Consider the following 18,540-nt stretch of genomic DNA (forward strand, 5'->3'; position numbering starts at 1 on the left):
TATATTTGTGGAATATCTTCACCAACGTACGTTGACAGCTTTTCTGTGAACTTTGAGGATAAGCATGTTTTGGAAAGTTTTTCATTAGAAGTGCCAAAAACTGATGATTATGGGTAGGGAAATGTGTGCCTGTTCATGTTTTAGCTTATGCTTAGTAACGTGTATAGGTGTGGCTTTGAAATTGCACTGTCCAGTCACCAAGAGTTTTATGGGAATCTGTGATATTAGCATATGCAAAAGTCGACAACCTGTCCTACTTAATCAGGAAAACTTGATTCACTTTGTTCAGGCATTGCTTAAGTGGATTATCAGGATTTTAAGTGTTTAGAATACTGTATGGGCTGTGTTCAGAAATTAGTTAACTCATAATCACAAATGTTCGTATAGTTTCTTATGGTTTACTTGCAACTCCAGCATACAAGGAACCTTTCAAGAATATTGAATTCCTTTGACACATTAAAACCATGCATTAAAATGTATGGATAGTCTAATTGATTTGCATTCCTCGTTTTAAATAAAATGGCTTTTACATTAAGGTTGGGTTTGATGTAATATTTTTATCAAGATAGTAATCTTCTAAAACAGTATTGTATAGGTAATCTCATTTAGTTCTGGGTGGTTACATTGTTCAACAGGACCTATAAAAATAGCTTATATGTACTATGATGGAAAGACTGGAGAGGAAGGAGCTCCAACATTTAAAGCTAGTATGGATACGAAGCGTGTAAATTTTGGTTCTGCATTGCCTGGGTTTAAAAGCTTTTAGTTCAGCACTGCCCGATAGGACTTTCTGCAGTGATGGAAATGCTCCTTCTGCACTGTGCAATTTGGTAGCCACTAGTCAACATATGGCTAGTGTGGCTGAGGAACTGAATATTTAATTTTAATTACTTTAAGTAGCCGTATGTGGTTAGTGCCTCCTGTATTAGTGCAGTAAGAATAAGAAACTAAGGGAAAACATAAGTACTGTAGAAGTGGCTACATTGACCTATGTAGGAGTGCTGATCCAAATTAGTTTGCTTGGCGTAGCTTATAGGCTCTTCAGCCTTAATTTCCATCTTCTATAATCTTGTCATAAATCCAGTTTCCTCACTTCTGATTCTTACTGTTTAACTTTCTTTTACTGAAGAAAAAATAAATAAATTCATACTAACACTAGGATTGGGACTATTTTGATACCTCTGGTAGACCTCAACTTTCTTTACATGTCTAACCCCAACTTTTCTCACCAGCGGGAAAGGAAACTTATTTTGACATACCCATTATGTTTTGCCTATTTGAGAAACTCCTCTGAATTTTTTAAAACTCGCAATTCTTAAGGCGTCTGTTCAATTTACCAACAAAAACCACGTTTCATAGGTGTTTTCAAGTGATACATTGGCCCAGTTACTAAGTATCTCTAGTATCTTATTAGTATTTAAAAATTATAACTCTGTCTTTAAAAGTAACTGACATAACTCTTTAAAAGAAAATAGTTTAAAAAAAAAAAAGAAAATAGTTTTGCCAAATTTCTCCTTCCAATTTGAAATACAAAAAATACAGTGCTTTTTAAAAAAACTTTTCCTAAGTTTTTAAGTTTCCATTCCCATGTAACACAACCCATGCGTTCTGTCTTCCAAGTTTTCCTAGCAAAATCACCCAATCAAGTCCTTTGATCTCACAGACAGTGGAGTACTTCTGCTGCTGATTCTTATAATGATCTAAAAGAAATAAATACAACCTACCCCAAAGAGATAAGGGCTACATAAGCTGTATTTCTACATAAGACATACACAAATAAGAAAATGTATTAAAACAACATGTACTAAACACCTCGTATCTAAGTAACATTTAGCAGAAATTTTGATCATTATAAGTACTTTGGATGCTCTGTCTTGAGTGAAAAATAAGGCTGGTGCCAAACTTCTTTAATGGTGATTATTCAACTTCTCTGTATACATTAAACTCTGTAATATATATAGCTCTCTAAAAACAGTAACACGTGTGGTTTCACTTGTTGCTGTACTTTGGTAAATGCTACTACAGATTACATGCTGGATCTTAGGGTGGCAGTACCTAACTCCCTTGGTGCCCTCCAAGGATACTGAAGTGAGCTTAATTTGATTTAGATACACCCCTAGGCTACTGAGCTGTATGTGATTGACCCCCTTTGTATAGTAGTATTATGGTGATTTCCTTTGGATTAGTCAACTGGGATGTGTTGGGCTCATGGCCCCCTTGTACAGAACTAACCTAAAATCTGAATTTTTTTTTTTTTCCTGCTTTTTCATAGTTGAATATCTTCTGTGCCATCGCTTCGAACTTCATTCTGATCTTTGCTACCTCTTGCTCTTAATAATCAAACATCTACCTCGTTTATCCATTTCTGGTGTTAGGCAGGCTTTGCTATAAATCTATTTTTATTTTTATTTTTTCTGGTTTCTTCTGTCAGTTTAAAAAACATCAGGCTTTAATTTTTATAACCAAAGATAAGCATCAAAAATGGGTTGTTTTTACAGTAGCAAACAGACCAGTCTTTACATTTTGTGCAGTCTTCCCTTTTTTAGTTATTTTTTGTCTTTGAATGCTCAGAGATTTGTTTATCTTAAAAAATTAATCTCTGGGAAGTGTTGCTGTTATTCTGAATCACTGGGACTTCTTGAAGCCTGATTGCTAAATAGATAGACGTATAACTAACTGAAAGTAGTAATCGCAGATTCTCTAGGTAACAAATTCTGACATTCTACAAAACAGAATATGTAATATTCCCCAGATTTCCATGCATGAAGCCAAATTCAAAGAAATTCATTTTGGACTTTAGAATGTAGTTCTTAACATGAAATCTAGTATATCAAAATTTAAGCAGTTTATCATCTACTGACTACACTCTAAATTGGATAAGACTTTAAATCAGCTTAGATACTATTTAGAGTGAAATTGTCAAAATACCACACAAAATGAAGAAAAGTTATAAGTATTGATACTTTTAAAATGTTTTCTCTAAAACCTTTTTTAAAAGACTGTTGAGTACTAGTTCTGTTCATTACGACAAAATCTTGAACCCTAAAAGAATCAATTGTCCTTTGTAGATGGTAGTAATATGAGTCAATCTGCATTACCAAGAAACTATTACAAAAGAGATGAAAGGGAGATTTTTTTCAGTAAATGTTATTACATCAGGAATTGACAGAAGTCGTTTCAATAATTTCTTCTGTCAGAAGAGAGGAAGGAGGGGCTTCCCTGGTGGTCCAGTGGTTGAGAATCCACCTGCCAATACAGGGGACACGGGTACGATCCCTGGTCCGGGAAGATCCCACATGCTGCAGAGCAACTAAACCTGTGTGCCACAGCTACTGAGCCTGCATGCCGCAACTACTGAAGCCCATGCGCCTGGGGCCTGTGCTCCGCAAAACAGAAGCCATCGCAATGAGAAGCCTGTGCACCGCAACGAAGAGTAGCCCCCCGCTCACCGCAACTAGAGAAAGCCCACGTGCAGCAACGAAGACCCAACTCGGCCAAAAATAAATAAATTTATTTTTTTTTAAAAAAGAGAGGAAGGCGATTATAGTGTGTCATTTTATTTAAGGACATTCTTTAACAGTAGTCTTCCTGTTTTGCTGAGAAAGGACTCAGGTGTTCATCTTTTTTCCTTTGTCATTGAGCAGGAAAAAGTTACCAGGAGAAGCAAGTTCTTAAATTATTATTTCATGCAATTTTAGGAACTTCCTCCTGCTATGTAAGTGAAGTAACTTTGAGTCCCCCGCCAAAAGGAAAACCTTATTTTTCACAATGGGCCATCTGTTTAACATTGAGCTGACCTTTCATTTTGTGAATTGATTTCCAAAGGGGCAAGATTTCCTTCTCCCTGGAAGAGTGTTCTGTTCTGTGCTTTATAACACACTGAATGATTTCAGTAAGTAGCAATGCTTTTCCTGCCTGAACCCTCCCTCATTCAGGTTCATAGATTTTTATTTGATTGCTTCTATTCTGCCCCCATACAAGAAACCTAAGTAATTGTCACAAAATATATTGGATTTCTTTCTTAACATGTGATTTGTAAACTTTTTTCCTTCTTTTGTGGGGGCTTCTGAGGTGCAGAGGGTTGAGTTAATCTTAATTTACTAACTCATTCATCTAAAAAATAATTAGAAACCTCATTATGTGTCAGATACTCTGCATGGCACTAGAGGTCCAGAATGACCTCTTTTTCTGTTGCATTTTGTTCTCTATTTTGTTGATATCTACCATTAATTTCTTATTTCTTATTTCTTTGTGCTTACACTCCTTCTTGAGTTTTAACATGTTGATAAATACCCAAGGCTAGACATTTTAATGAAAACTATAACTACTCTTCAGGTGTATCAAAGTATCATTTTTATGGTGGTTATGTCTGACTTATTAAGAGTCATGGTAATTCCCTGGTGACCCAGTGATTAGGACTCCATGCTTCCACTGCAGGGGGCATGGGTACAATCCCTGGCCGGGGAACTAAGACCTCGTGTGCCGCATGGTGCAGCCAAAATAAATAAATAAGAGTCATATTCATGCTTTTCTTCTGTGTCTTAAGCTTATCAATATTAATATTCCAAACAATTCAAGTGACCAGTGCCCCGGCACATTTTTACTTCTTAAACACTCCCTAACTCTTATTCCAATCCCCTCCACATTGGTATTCTCCCAAGTTTTGATTCTGGGTTATTAGGGATATACTTTGCTGCTTTTTTTTTTTTTTTCCTCCATTGCTTACTTACCAAAAAAGACGTTATATTAACTAACTATTCTTTATTTGTCATATCTCAGATATCTCAGACTTCTCTTACATTTCTTTTCCTCCTTGCTGGAGTTTTTCAAAGAGGGTCTTGACTTAGTAAACCTTCTGAGTTTTTGTGTGCCTGCAGATATCCTTATTTTATCCTCATATTAAATTGGTATTTTATCTGTGTGAAATTCTAGCTTGAAAGCTTTTTCCTTACTTTAAACCTATCGCTTCAGTGTCTTCTGGTTTCTAGTGTTGCTATTCAAAAGTTAGATGTTCATCTGATTCTTGTTCCTTTGTAAGTAATCTGTTCTTCCCTTTTGGAAACTTTCAGATTTTTGTTTCTGGCAGTTTTGATATTTACTGTAATTTGTCTAGCTGTGAAAGTTTTCTTAAATACCTATTTGGCATTCTGAGCTATTTCAATCTGAATTTTCTCTCTTTAATTCTGAAAAATTATTTGATTGTCTTTATTTTCTCCTCTCTTTTTTTGGAGGGGACTCCTATAGTATTGATACTGGTATTTCTACTGAAATCCTCCTTAAATTTTCTTTTATATTTTCCATCTCTTCATCCCCCTGAAAGATTCCATACCTGGGAATTCTTCAACCTGATTTTCCAGCTCACTAATGTGTTCTTCAACTGTTATCAATACTTGTACCCAACCCATCAGTTTAATTCTTTATTTCAGATACTGATTTTTTTATACCAGGGATTCCAGTTGAATTTTTCTTTCTGACACTTTTTTCTGCTTCATCTTTAAGTTTTCTCTCTTTCTCACTCCTTCCTTCTCTCTCTCTCTCTCTTTTTAAATAGGTTTATTATAACTTATTTTAAATCCTTGTTTTGTCTGGTCCAAAAATTCAGCTACAAATTATTCAATTTGTTGTATGACTTTTGTGTACTCTCATAACTCTGTTGTTTTCCACCTGTGATTACTCACTGCCTTGTCTCTTCAAGGTTTTGTTGTCAAGAAATAACTAGTAAATAATATGTTTATATTCAGGTGAGTTATATGAAAAAAATTGGATTTAAATTATCTAAATTTAACAAGATATTTCAGTGATTTATCAAGAATAAGATATTCTCTCTCAGTAATTTGCTCAGCTCTGATCATAGTAAAACTTAGGTTTATTTGTTTTATTTATATTTTCTATTGTGAAAAATTTCACATTTATAGAAAAGGAGAGAATAACTTTTTTAAGCAAGTCTATGTTGCTGCCCTATATCAGACCTATCATTAAGAAAGCGATAATTTCCAAGTTTATGTTATTAAGTGGATACCAGTTGTCTGGGTTTGAGGCAGTGGAGGTAGGAATAATTTCTTTTGCCACCATTAAGAAGGTCAGGTTGTCTTTCATTTGACTTGACCCTGGCATTGCAGCTTTTTCTCGTCTAATTTTTTCCTTTGGTGTTCATCTTCAGAATCGTCTCTGCAGCATTATATATGTTCGGTCAGCCAGTTTATTTCAAAATTACTTTATTATAGTATATAAAAGTCTTCATGTTCAAGTGGTAAATTATAGGAACATAGTAGAGCTATATACAGTTTACTTAATCAAGCTTTTAATATGCTCTTGAGGGTCAGCAGTTGATGGGCATGTAAGGTAATTGGGGTTAAGAAATGACCATAGGCAGATTATTAAACGGATAGCACTGATATATTGTACCTTCTACCTCATCTTCTTTTTCCAGGTTATCTCCTTCTTTGTTTTTAGGTTTTTTTGTTTGTTTGTTTTTGTTTTGGGGATCATCTCCTTCTTTGGAACTGACCCTTTGAACTCCCTTCTCTGCCATCTTCACCAGATCCTTTATCCTCCTGACCCGGATAATAGATTTGTAGCCAAATTCTGTAGTAGACTTTGCTAATTTATCACACATTCTTTGCCTGCTAAGCCCTGGGCATGCTCTCAGAGTCCTCCTCAGTACAACATGTCATGGAGCCAATTAGAGTTAGCACTAAGGATGACACCTAGTTGTCATTTCTGTTCTATATGACTCTTGTTCCAACCAGAGTAAGACATTAACTTATTCGGGCTATATTCATTTTGAAGGCTGAAAGGGAATAAAAATAGAATAACAAGTAAAGGTGCTTCCCATTAGCCAAGAGACATTTTTCTGCCTTTCCCTTACTCATCTTTGAAGCCTTTCATGTCACTCCTACTCTTCTTCTCTCTCTGTGCTGTTTCTGCTTCTTCTTTCTACCTAATTAGTTCACACTGGGAAATTAACACATTTGTATTAAGCAGTATAAACTAGATTTTGAATCAGTAATTAATGAAAAAGGCATTCCTGTCTTTCCATATGTACTTAACACTTCAGTCACTCTCCTGAGGCGATAGTTTCTCATTTTTTGGTATGGTGAAGTACTTTTTTTTTTCCTATCCTTTTATTTAGATTTTTTGGAGAAAATTAGGTGCCACCAAACCTCTGGAAGGTGTTTGTTTTGAATGCCTTCTTCCTGGAACTAAGCAATGGTCTACTGCTAAAAAGAGAGAGGAATTTAAGAAAGGATAATTAGGAAATGCTGGTAGGGCAAACAAGTAGCACTTTATTTTGTTTCTGAGTTAATATGAGCTGTGGATACTTTTAAAATATTGATGAAAAAGGCATAGGAGAAAGTGGACCATTTCTGAGTGTGTCAGCTCTACGGCCATTACTATGTTAAATGCCTTAACGATATCATTATATTTGTTCTTCACAACCACTCTGTCCATTGTAGGCATTGGCCTCATTTACTTATGAAGACAGTGAGGGTCAAAGAGGTAAATAATTTGCCCAAGGGCACACGGCTAGTAAGTGCTACCACAACTCTCTCTGACTTCAAACCTTATGCTCATTTCCATCGAAATTTAGGAAATTTAGGAAATTTTCCTTGAGCAGATCTTTTTTCCATAATAATGCCTTCTTAATTTGGGCAATAATTGCATACATACATATATTCATATACACATTTTAATGTTTTACAGGTTATTTAGGCCATTGGCACTATGGCTAACATAATAGGCTTCTGAGACAAATATGACTAAAATAATAAGCTTCTGAGACAAATAGTGTTCTGAGCCCTTGAAGCAGTGTAGCCCAGTGATGTAGGACAATGACAGAGCCTGGTGTCAAATCCTGGCTCCCTCACTGCCTCACCTTGTGCAGGTTTCTTTTCTCAGACTACCATATAGGGTTGCTTAGAGGATTGAACATGCTAATATGCATAGAACCCTTAGCACAATGCCTGACAAATAGTAAGTGCTTCATCAGTGCTATTATTGTATATTTACTATATTATGTTAAATCCCTAGCTTCTCACGAGATTCTGAGAATTTTCACTGAGTTATACAGAAATTACAAGCTAACTAAGGATATTTCATACCTACTATGTTGTTATTTGTGGAGAAATAACAATTTTATACCTCTCTGGTAAGACTATCATTTTTCATATTTTGGTTAAGTGTTATAAAATATAAACTACTATTTGCAACATGTCATATAGTATTTGAGTCTGTTTCCTGGTCAGGAATATTTGCCTCACCTCACGATTTAAAGTGTTTCTAGAAAGATGCCAAAAATCTATTTGGGAAAGCATACTTCATATAATAGTAGTAGACACTGTCCACTAGTAGAATTTACTGGTGTCTTTGTTTTAACTTTTATTGTATGCAAATGCAGAATGGACATTGAGTGATTAAAACATTGACTATTCTTTTCTTTTTCAGAAGATGAATAATCTTTCATTTAGTGAGCTATGTTGCCTCTTCTGCTGTCCACCTTGTCCAGGGAAAATTGCTTCAAAATTAGCATTTTTGCCACCTGATCCAACTTACACGCTGATGTGTGATGAAAGTGGAAGCCGCTGGACGTTACACCTCTCAGAACGAGCAGACTGGCAATATTCTTCTAGAGAAAAAGATGCTATTGAGTGTTTCATGACTAGAACCAGTAAAGGCAACAGAATTGCCTGCATGTTTGTGCGTTGCTCACCCAATGCCAAATACACTTTACTCTTTTCACACGGAAATGCTGTTGATCTTGGTCAGATGAGCAGCTTTTACATAGGACTGGGATCACGGATTAATTGTAATATATTCTCATATGATTATTCTGGATATGGTGCAAGTTCTGGGAAACCAACAGAGAAGAACCTCTATGCAGACATAGAAGCTGCTTGGCTTGCTCTTAGGACAAGGTAAATGGTGATTGGGAATTGTTTTCCACATTTGTGATGGCTGATAAAATTGTCTTGTATAAGAATAGAATAAAATCTGTTCTTGTAACACATCTTGAAGTACTAAATAAAGATTATATTTACCAGGATAAACCTATGAAGAGTTACACTTTTAGATTGTAATTTTAAATTTTGTATAATAGCATAAAAGAGTTTGACAGCTTGTGTGTGTGTGTGTGTGTGTGTGTGTGTGTGTGTGTGTGTGTGTGATTTTCCTAAAAATGTAAGCCAGTGAAAAATGTTTGGTTTTAGAAACTTATTGGATTGTGGTATAAAAATGTTTATTCAAAGTTGCAACATTTCAAGGGAATGAAGAAAACAGTGATTTAGCTAATCATTCACTTGATCTGTCATTAACAGAGTAAGAGGCTAGATTGTTAAAATCCTAAGGCAGGGTTTGCATCATTTTATATAATTAATAATTAAAAATTAATAAATAGAAATAACAGTCTTTTCTAGTCACGAAGATACTTATAAATTTTTCTTGAAAAGTATTGCAATTTTGTATACTTCAGTGTATTTTCTCATCAGACAGTTAATGTACACTAAACAGAAAGATACCTTAGTACAAATTATTCCTCATTGTACATTAATAAGCTGCCTGACTTCCAGAGGTGTTTTTTTTTTGGTTTGGTTTTTTGTTTTTTTTTTTTTTTTTTTTTTGGCTGCGTTGGGTCTTCGTTGCTGCGCGCAGGCTTTCTCTAGTTGCGATGAGCAGGCTTCTCACCGCGGTGGCTTCTCTTGTGGCGGAGCACAGGCTCTAGGCACGCGGGCTTCAGTAGTTGTAGCACGCGGGCTTCAGTAGTTGTGGCTCTCCGGCTCTAGAGCGCAGGCTCGGTAGTTGTGGCGCACGGGCTTAGTTGCTCCGCAGCATGTGGGATCTTCCCAGACCAGGGCTCGAACCCGTGTCCCCTGCATTAGCAGGCGGATTCTTAACCACTGCACCACCAGGGAAATCCGTCTAGAGTATTTTAGACTGAAGCTAGAGTACATAAAGAAAATTACCATTCCTAATTTAATGTTTAAATATTAATGGTTTCAGTTAGTTGGGAAGAACTTTCTCAGTTTCATTAGTAGATATAACCTTTTTTAGAAAATATCCTTAGAAACATTTACCCCTCCAAGATGTATAGTAAAACTATGGTCTCATAGCAGAGTTCTGTATAAAAGGGATTCTTAAATCAATTGAAATGGTATGAAAACATATTTCTGGCAAGTAAGAAAAAAATAGATGGTAAGTAGTAATTATGGAGTTTGGGGGTGGGAGGGAGGCAGGCACAGAGTGGTAAAAATTTATAAACTTAAAAACTACCTTAAATGACCACAGTCAAAATATGCTTTGGTTATACTCATGTCAGTCCCCTCAGGCCTGCAAACAAAACTGAGTTCCCCCTTTCAGATTCAGCCAGTTGAATATAGTATATATAATACCTGTCAGGAAAATATGATAATTTTTTAATAACAGATTTATTGCAATATAATTCACATACTATAATTCAACTTCAGTGAATTAGTATAGTTTTTAAAGGTGCTAAAAGCAGATAACCTTCATTATTAGTGCTTCCAAGTATCACAAAAGTATAAATTTATTCAAGCAAAACATGTTAGTATCCAGTTAAGTGTTCTTTCTATGTTTATGTAAAAGAATCCCCTCTTGTAAGTGGTCAGCTTTATTATTATTTTTTAAATCTTATCGGATATCAATTTACAGGAAACTTTCTAAAGTGATTTCTAGTCTTAATTAATTAATCTTTTTATACACTTGACCAGTATGAATGAAGAATAGGAGTAGAACAGATAAATTGCTACCTAGTCCCACATACTAGTTTAGCATAGAATTTCAGACTTAAAATTTCTCTTATGTTGAACTCTAAATATGGTTGGAAGAGTTAGTAAGGTGAGGAAGTCTTGGGAAATTTATTTAATTTTTCTGAGCCTCTGTTTCTTAGTCTGTTTAATGAAGAGGTTGAGTTAAATGATCTCCAAGATTCTTTGCAGTTCTTGAATTCTATCACCTAATAAAATGTGTGTAATTAGAATTCATGCCTTTCATTTACTTAATTAAAGTAAAAAAGGGCTTAAGTAACCAGGAAGGGAAAAAATAATGAACTTAAATAATTATTATTTGAATAACCTCCCTTTAAGGATAATTGATTTTCTATAGTAACCATGTTTCTGAACTTCTGATGGATCAACAGAAAATAAAGTATGAATATTCACTATACAGCCTTTCCTCCACAGTATTTGAGCTCATTATCTGTGTGCTGTAATAGAAAAGGCACTGGACCTGGAGTCAGGATACCTGGGTTCTAATTATAGCTCTGTCATTAACTTACTCTGACTTTGAACATCTGCTCAGTAAGCAGCCAACCTAGATTAGATGGTCTCTGAAGTCCTTTCTAACGTGTACTATTCTGAAATTCTGTTACTGCTTTTGAGTCCTCTGATGGTAAATTGGCAGCTGCTTCTGCTACTCTGGAGCCTTGCCGTTGCTAGCTTTAGCCTAAAACCCATCATTGCCACCAACAGTTCTGCCGTTCAGCTAAACAGCATCCATGCAGCCCCAAGCATTATGCTGATGCGATGCTGCAAATGTTCATTTTCCTAATTTCTTCATTCCTATGAAGCTAGGTCTGTTGCAAAGAAAAAAGCTTTACTTTTTTTTTTTGAAGATTCTGTGTAGAGAATTTATTTATTTATTTATTTATTTATTTATTTATTTATTTTGGCTGCGTTGGGTCTTCATTGCTGCGCGCGGGCTTTCTCTAGTTGCGGCGAGCGGGGGCTACTCTTAGTTGTGGTGCGCGGGCTTCTCATTGTGGTGGCTTCTCGTTGCGGAGCATGGGTTCTAGGTGCACGGGCTTCAGTAGTTGTGGCACTCGGGCTCAGTAGTTGTGGCACTCGGGCTCAGTAGTTGTGGCTCACGGGGTCTAGAGTGCAGGCTCAGTAGTTGTGGCACATGGGCTTAGCTGCTCCGCGGCATGTGGGATCTTCCCAGACCAGGGATCAAACCTGTGTCCCCTGCGTTGGCAGGCGTATTCTTAAACAGTGCATCACCAAGGAAGTCCAAAAAAAGCTTTTCTGAGTTTAGTTACATTTAGAGTCAGTCTGGAGTAGATGGAGCCCAATCTTTGGGACATGGTCCAAATTCTTCTGTAGGACTGATTTGAAGAAACTATGGAGAGGTATATCACCACCTGGATAGTCCAAATACTCCTGTGCCCCTGGGAAGAGCCATAGGGAGCACATAGGGTTTGTCTTGCTCTTTCCTGGTGAATGTTCAGATACTTGGAAAGCTTTATCACATTTTCAGAAGACTGAAAGCTGTTGTGCAAATGGCCCTTAGCATCCAGAAATGACTGCTGTCAGACTGCTGAAGTGGAAAGGCATATTTGATGTCACTCTAGCCCTTAATCCCACATTCATTAGCTCCTATAGTACCTCACTTACACTTGCAGTTTGTAGTTAGGACAGTTATACTGTAGACAAGTAACAATGCCTGGAACATAGTATATACCCAATATAATTGAGTTAGTGAGTTCATATATTTAAATCTGAATCATTTTTAAAGGAAGTATTCATAAATCACTGACCCATGTGGCTTTTGGAATTCTCATTCATCTATTGATCTTTCCTATCATTAGTCCATTTCTATGGGTAAATAAATGCAAATCTCAAGAAAAATAAGTAATTTGCTCTTGGCTAAAATAATACATATATTTTATTCATCATTCCATACTGTAACCGTATGTTGCATTTTCATCACTATGACCAACTTCAGAAAATAAAATGAACCACTTTTAATGCCTAGAGAAATAAAGAACCTTTTTTACATTGAATGGAAAATAAACACTAAATCTCCATTAAACATCAGTCCATTAAAATATTAGTGACATATGTTCCAAATATAGTCAATAATATGCTACATTGAATTCCATAAATGATTTAATTAATTCATTCCTTAAGATTAAAATTTTAAGAGACCTCAGCCATTATTTTTCCAAAAGGTAGACTTGAAACAGATGACATAACTGAATATAGATTTTATTGTGGTATTAAATGTTAGTGATGACTAAGAAACTTAAATTTTAAATATAAATTTATTGACGTTGTCTCATTCTGTCCTTCTTTTTTAAGATTAAGTCCTTATTAGTGATTGAACACTTCATACCAGTCTGACTCTCCAACTCTTTTTTTTTAAACTTGTGAACTTTGTAGATATGGCATTCGCCCTGAAAATGTGATTATATATGGCCAAAGTATAGGGACAGTACCATCTGTGGATCTCGCTGCTCGGTATGAGAGTGCTGCTGTTATTCTTCATTCTCCTTTGACCTCAGGAATGCGAGTCGCTTTTCCTGATACCAAGAAGACCTACTGTTTTGATGCATTCCCAAAGTAAGTATTAATATTCAATTAGTTTAATTCGAAGAAACTTTTGAGGGAATTTTTTTCCATCACTTAAGGTATTCATGATACAGTTCACTCAGCCATGAGCTCCTATTTTACATATATTATAGAAATTGTGGAAAAATTAATTTGTGAAGAATGTGGTGGCAGGACATCTGTCAGAAGGCTGAAGTGTTTGAGCATTAGTAACCCAAGTGAAAAGTGCTAAGAGCCTTAAACCCCAGATGGTGGCACTAGTATTGGAGATAAGAGAGTGAATTTGAGAAAAAATTGATAGAACTAAATGTCAGACTGTATATAGGATGCTAAACAAAAGAATTTGAATATAATTCCCAGGTTTCTGACTTGAGCTGCTAATGGACGATAGTACCATCCAGTGAGGTGCATAATACTGGAGGAGAGGAACAAGTAGAGGGAAAATGAGACACATGTGCATAAATATGAATGAACGGGGCTTCCCTGGTGGCACAGTGGTTAAGAATCCGCCTGCTAATGCAGGGGACACGGGTTCGAGCCCTGGTCTGGGAAGGTCCCACATGCCTCACAGCAACTAAGCCTGTGTGCCACAACTACTGACCCTGTGCTCTAGAGCCTGCGAGCCACAACTGCTGAGCCCGCGTGCCACAGCTACTGAAGCCCATGTACCTAGAGCCTGTGCTTCACAAGAGAAGCCACCGCAATGAGAAGCCCACGCACGGCAACCAGAGAAAAGCCCGCGCTCAGCAACGAAGACCCAACGCAGCCAAAAATAAATAAAAATTTTTTTTAAATCTTCTGTAAAAAATGAATGAACGGTGTCTAATTAGTGATTTACAAAAGAAGTGAATTGCGAAAATGTTGAGTCTTAAATGAGCTAGAATAATTATTGCCCCCACAGAGTCTGCAAACATAAGTGTTAGACAAATTTAAAAGAAGGGCTACTTTTCCTCATGCGTCTCAACACAGGATGGTAGTTCCCACTAGTTCTTCTTCATTGTTAACAAAAAAATTGATGGCCTGTTTTTCTCAAAGAAAGGAAGAAGGCAAGAAGTGACAGGCTGGCAAATTTCAGTCTTATGTCCTTTCCCAAATTGGCAGCAATACAAAGATTCTTTGTGAATGATAGATAGGCCACAGGCCAAGTCACCACTTGATTCTTTATAAGAACAGCAAGGGTCATTTCAAAACAAATTTTTTCTTCATTAGCCAGTAAGGGGTTACTTTGGTAGGGAAGCGTATGGGAGCATACGATATTATCACCAGAGCAGACTGTGGGAGGTTTTTGGTTTTTACATTTATTGGGGGTTTGTTTTTGTTTTAGAAAATGGTAGATTGGAAGGTATGTGCATTATACTTTGTAGCTGAATGGTAGGAATGATAGGGAGACATTTGGGGTAAACTATTGCCAAGTTACATCTCTGTTTAGCTCCCTCTTTCATTTCAGCTGCACCAACAGAGAGTGCAGCACTAACAGTAAACTGTTTGAAAAAGATCAAATGTTTCCTTTTTTATTTAATTCCTCTACTATTGAAGAGTTGACAGCAAATAATATACCCAAGCATTTTTTCCTTACCAAATGCTGCCTTGAATTATTTCATTGATGATTTTCTTCTTTTTCAAGATTCTGTCCTCATTTTATAGTTATAATGCCTTGTGCCTCTCTCTCTCAGAAAATTTTTAAAGAATTGTTCTTTGTAAGGGTTCTTCTTTGTATTGTTTGTCTCTTCCAAGTTGCCCTTTTTTACTGTTTATTTTGATCCTTGTCTTATATGTAAAGTGCTCTCCTCTGATGTCCGATAATTCTTACTTGTGTGCTCACATGGAAGAGTAAGGAACTAAAGAGCTGACCTGAAGTGTGGGGAATTAAGACTTGTTGACTGTGAGTTTCGCTATCCAGTGATCTGGCCAAGCCAGTTAGGTGGGGATCCCACCCCCAATGTCAGTATTTATCTTTCCTCTTAAGGCAGATATATAGTCTCCAAAGAAGACTCTTCCTACAACTATCTCTTAAAAGGTGGAGGCTTGGCTGCCAGCATTCTGAGAGCCCAGTAGGGAAAATGGGTTCATAGCAGCCAACATGTATATGTTTACTTGCTATTTGGTACCTCTGCCTTAAACTGTGTCCGGCAATCCCCTAGTACACAAACCCTCCAGTTTTAGGTAGAGGGCAGTTACCCAGCTGCAAAAGGAAGGGGAAAGAAAAGAACTGGGGGAGCGGGGGGGCGGGGGTGCAGGACACTATTTCTTAAACAGACTTTGAACAAATTCTGTAGATTTGAATCACCCGCCTTTATCTGCATGTCAGTTCCTAGCCTTCTGGGGTATTCCATGATATAAATTGGATTGTTTCTTCACTTTACCCTTCTATTCTCTTAAAAATTGTGTTTTCTCCTATACTTTTAACCTGTTATCTCACATATTCATCTGCTTTCCAGCTCCAAAATGTTATGTTTTATTATATTCTTCCTATTTTTGTAGTAAATACCCAAAACAAAAAAAACATTTTGCTGTCATTTTAGTAGGATATTGGGAGGGAGAAAAAAATGTGAACGCAGAGAGCTATGAAGTTAGCACATAGCTGAAATGGTCCTTGGTTTCTTCCTCTCCTTGCAACCTAAGTTTCTGTGCTAAAATATCAACATTGTACAAAGGCGAAGTAGGATGACTATAATTATTGAGGGATTCCCTCAAAACAGAAGTGCATGAAGTTAACATCCTCAGATAATCTTAAGGTAGGGAGTAATGTAAAGATGACTTTTAAATCTTATTTGAAATCCAAGAGGTATCCATCCCTTCTGAATTGATTGAAAGATGGTTCTGATGTTTAAATTATCTAATATAACACAAGAAAATTTGTTTTGTTTCCTTTTCAAACTTAATTTGTTGACTTCTTTCCTCCTTCTCTTTCCCTACAGCATTGACAAAATCTCTAAGATTACCTCTCCAGTATTAATAATTCATGGGACTGAAGATGAAGTCATTGACTTTTCACATGGCCTCGCATTGTTTGAGCGTTGCCAAAGACCTGTGGAGCCTCTGTGGGTTGAAGGGGCAGGTCACAATGATGTGGAACTTTATGGACAGTATCTTGAAAGATTGAAACAGTTTGTGTCACAGGAACTGGTAAATTTGTAAAATATTCTGAAAATTTGCATACTGGGTTTTCATTCTTGCTGAACTGCACTCTTTGGTAAATAACATAAAACCTGAAGGTTTTGTTTGCAAATCATGTCAGTTGCCTTCATAAATGTACAGGTAATGATTTGTTAACAGACTTAATGAAGGTTTTAATTACCAAACTAGAAACTGGAAATAACAGTATCATGCAGTCAGGCTGTGTAATTTATATTTTTTCTGTGAATTTTTTTTTTTTAAACATCAAGATGAGTACTGTATGAATTTTAATTCTATAAGATCAAATGCTATGAAAGTATTGCCAAATGCTTTTGCATATCAGAAGCAAATTTATAAATATTTTTAAAACATCTCAATGTACTAAATCTTATCCTGGTATACAAATGTAATATTCTTTCAATAAAAAGCGTATATCTAAAACAATTCAAGTACTCAGAATAAACTGTATGAAAACATGCAAGTTCACTAAAGATGACCTAAACCCTGTTGTACAGGGATAGAGATTTAAAGGTTATTTTATTGTAAAATACATTGAATTTTCTGTATTCCCTGGTTATCATACATGTTCTCCTTTAAAAAAATGATGTAAGTCTTAATTTTTATGCCATTTGTTAATTTACCCACTAGTTACCTTGTAAATGAGAAGTCACAATAGCACTGAATTTTAACTAGTTTTGATTTATAAGTTTGGTACTGTGGGGCAACTACTTAAATTTTTCATTTTAGTAATTTAAAAGGCATTTAGAGCTTCAAGAATAATTTTGTACGCAATGTTTTAAATTTTGACTAATCTCGTAGAAATGCGATACTGTCACTACTAGAAAACCTGAAAGTCCATTAGATGTTCTTTAAGACCACAAACAGACTGGCTATTTGATCCCTCTTCCCTTTGACTATTTTTAAGAATAGGACCTGTTGTTTTGGATTACTATCTGAGAATTTCATGGATTTACTCCTGGACGCAGGAGATAAGAAAACGTTTAATTCATAACTTTTATATTAACGAATGTAGTGAAAAAAATAAAGCTCACACAAAAACTAAGTTGCCTTTCCTTGAATGAATCCTGCTTGAATAAAACAATGAAAGAAAAATAAAAATAAAATTAATGGTATGTAGTCTAATTTGTAAATGAATGAATATTGAAATAATACACACTGTGGATATATTTTAAGGCCTTATGTAGTTTTAATTGTTCTGCTTGTTCTGTGGTTATGTCTAAGACTATAGTGTATGATTCTCTTCAAAGTATATCAAGTATTGTGAATGCTTTGGTTCAGATGTGTCAAATTAACAGTAAAACAAAAATATGCCACTCAGCTGTGCTTGTTTTCCTTCCATGCTCCTCACTCCCTACTTACTACAAGGACTAAAAAAAAAATTACCATTCATCTTTATAGTACATGGATCTATAGTTTTCTAAATTGTATTATTCCTTCTTTCTTTTAGAGAGGTTTTTCCTTCTCAAGATTGTCTTAAAGCCTGTACGTTTCCTTCTTTGTACAACATATACCCCAGAGTTTAACTGTTTTCTTTGATCACCTGGGAAAATCAAAATATTGATCACACTAATTCAGTATTCACTCATTCATTCAACAGATACTTACTGAATGTTTAAATCATTCAAAACCCTTTGCCGGATGAAGATAGACATCAACCTTGTCCTCACAGCCTTCACAGTATAACTGAGGAGACAGACACCTTATTGCACAAGTATTATTACTGTTTGTATAAGGCTGAAGGAGCTTTGTAGGGTATTATAATAGGTAAAAGGTACTCTTGAGGGAACATGGGAAGAAGGGCAAGGAGGAGTCCCACAAAGAAGTGGTATTTGAACTGAGCTTTGAAGGATGACTAAGAAAAGATTGGGCCTGGGTGGCCCAAGGGGAACAGTATGTGGAAGCCTAGAGGAAGGATGGTGCGTTTGAAATTAAGAACACCGGTCAGAGGTCAAGGGGAAATGATGGCAGAGGAATGAGGCTGGCGGCTGGCAAGCTAGTTAGGGGCACAATCACACATGGTATCTTATCATTATTCTAGAAATAGTAGAAAAACATTGAAAAA

At 36.0% G+C, this 18,540-nt stretch overlaps 1 protein-coding gene across 3 annotated transcripts in view; it reads left to right on the plus strand.

The window, feature by feature from the left end:
- Window positions 1-17,783, plus strand: part of ABHD17B (abhydrolase domain containing 17B, depalmitoylase) — a 36,667-nt gene extending 18,884 nt beyond the window's left edge. For 2 of the 3 annotated variants that reach the window (XM_068552222.1, XM_068552224.1), the window contains exons 2-4: window positions 8,446-8,915; window positions 13,173-13,352; window positions 16,259-17,783. In XM_068552222.1, the coding sequence (XP_068408323.1) occupies window positions 8,449-8,915; window positions 13,173-13,352; window positions 16,259-16,478 (867 nt within the window). In that variant the 5' untranslated portion in view covers window positions 8,446-8,448 and the 3' untranslated portion in view covers window positions 16,479-17,783. Of the gene's footprint in view, window positions 1-8,031; window positions 8,150-8,445; window positions 8,916-13,172; window positions 13,353-16,258 lie in introns of all 3 variants that reach the window. The other variant, XM_068552223.1, reaches the window with a different exon arrangement.
- The last annotated feature ends 757 nt before the right edge of the window (window positions 17,784-18,540 follow it).

This window comes from Eschrichtius robustus, chromosome 10, assembly GCF_028021215.1.
Source record: "Eschrichtius robustus isolate mEscRob2 chromosome 10, mEscRob2.pri, whole genome shotgun sequence".
Lineage (NCBI taxonomy): Eukaryota > Metazoa > Chordata > Mammalia > Artiodactyla > Eschrichtiidae > Eschrichtius > Eschrichtius robustus.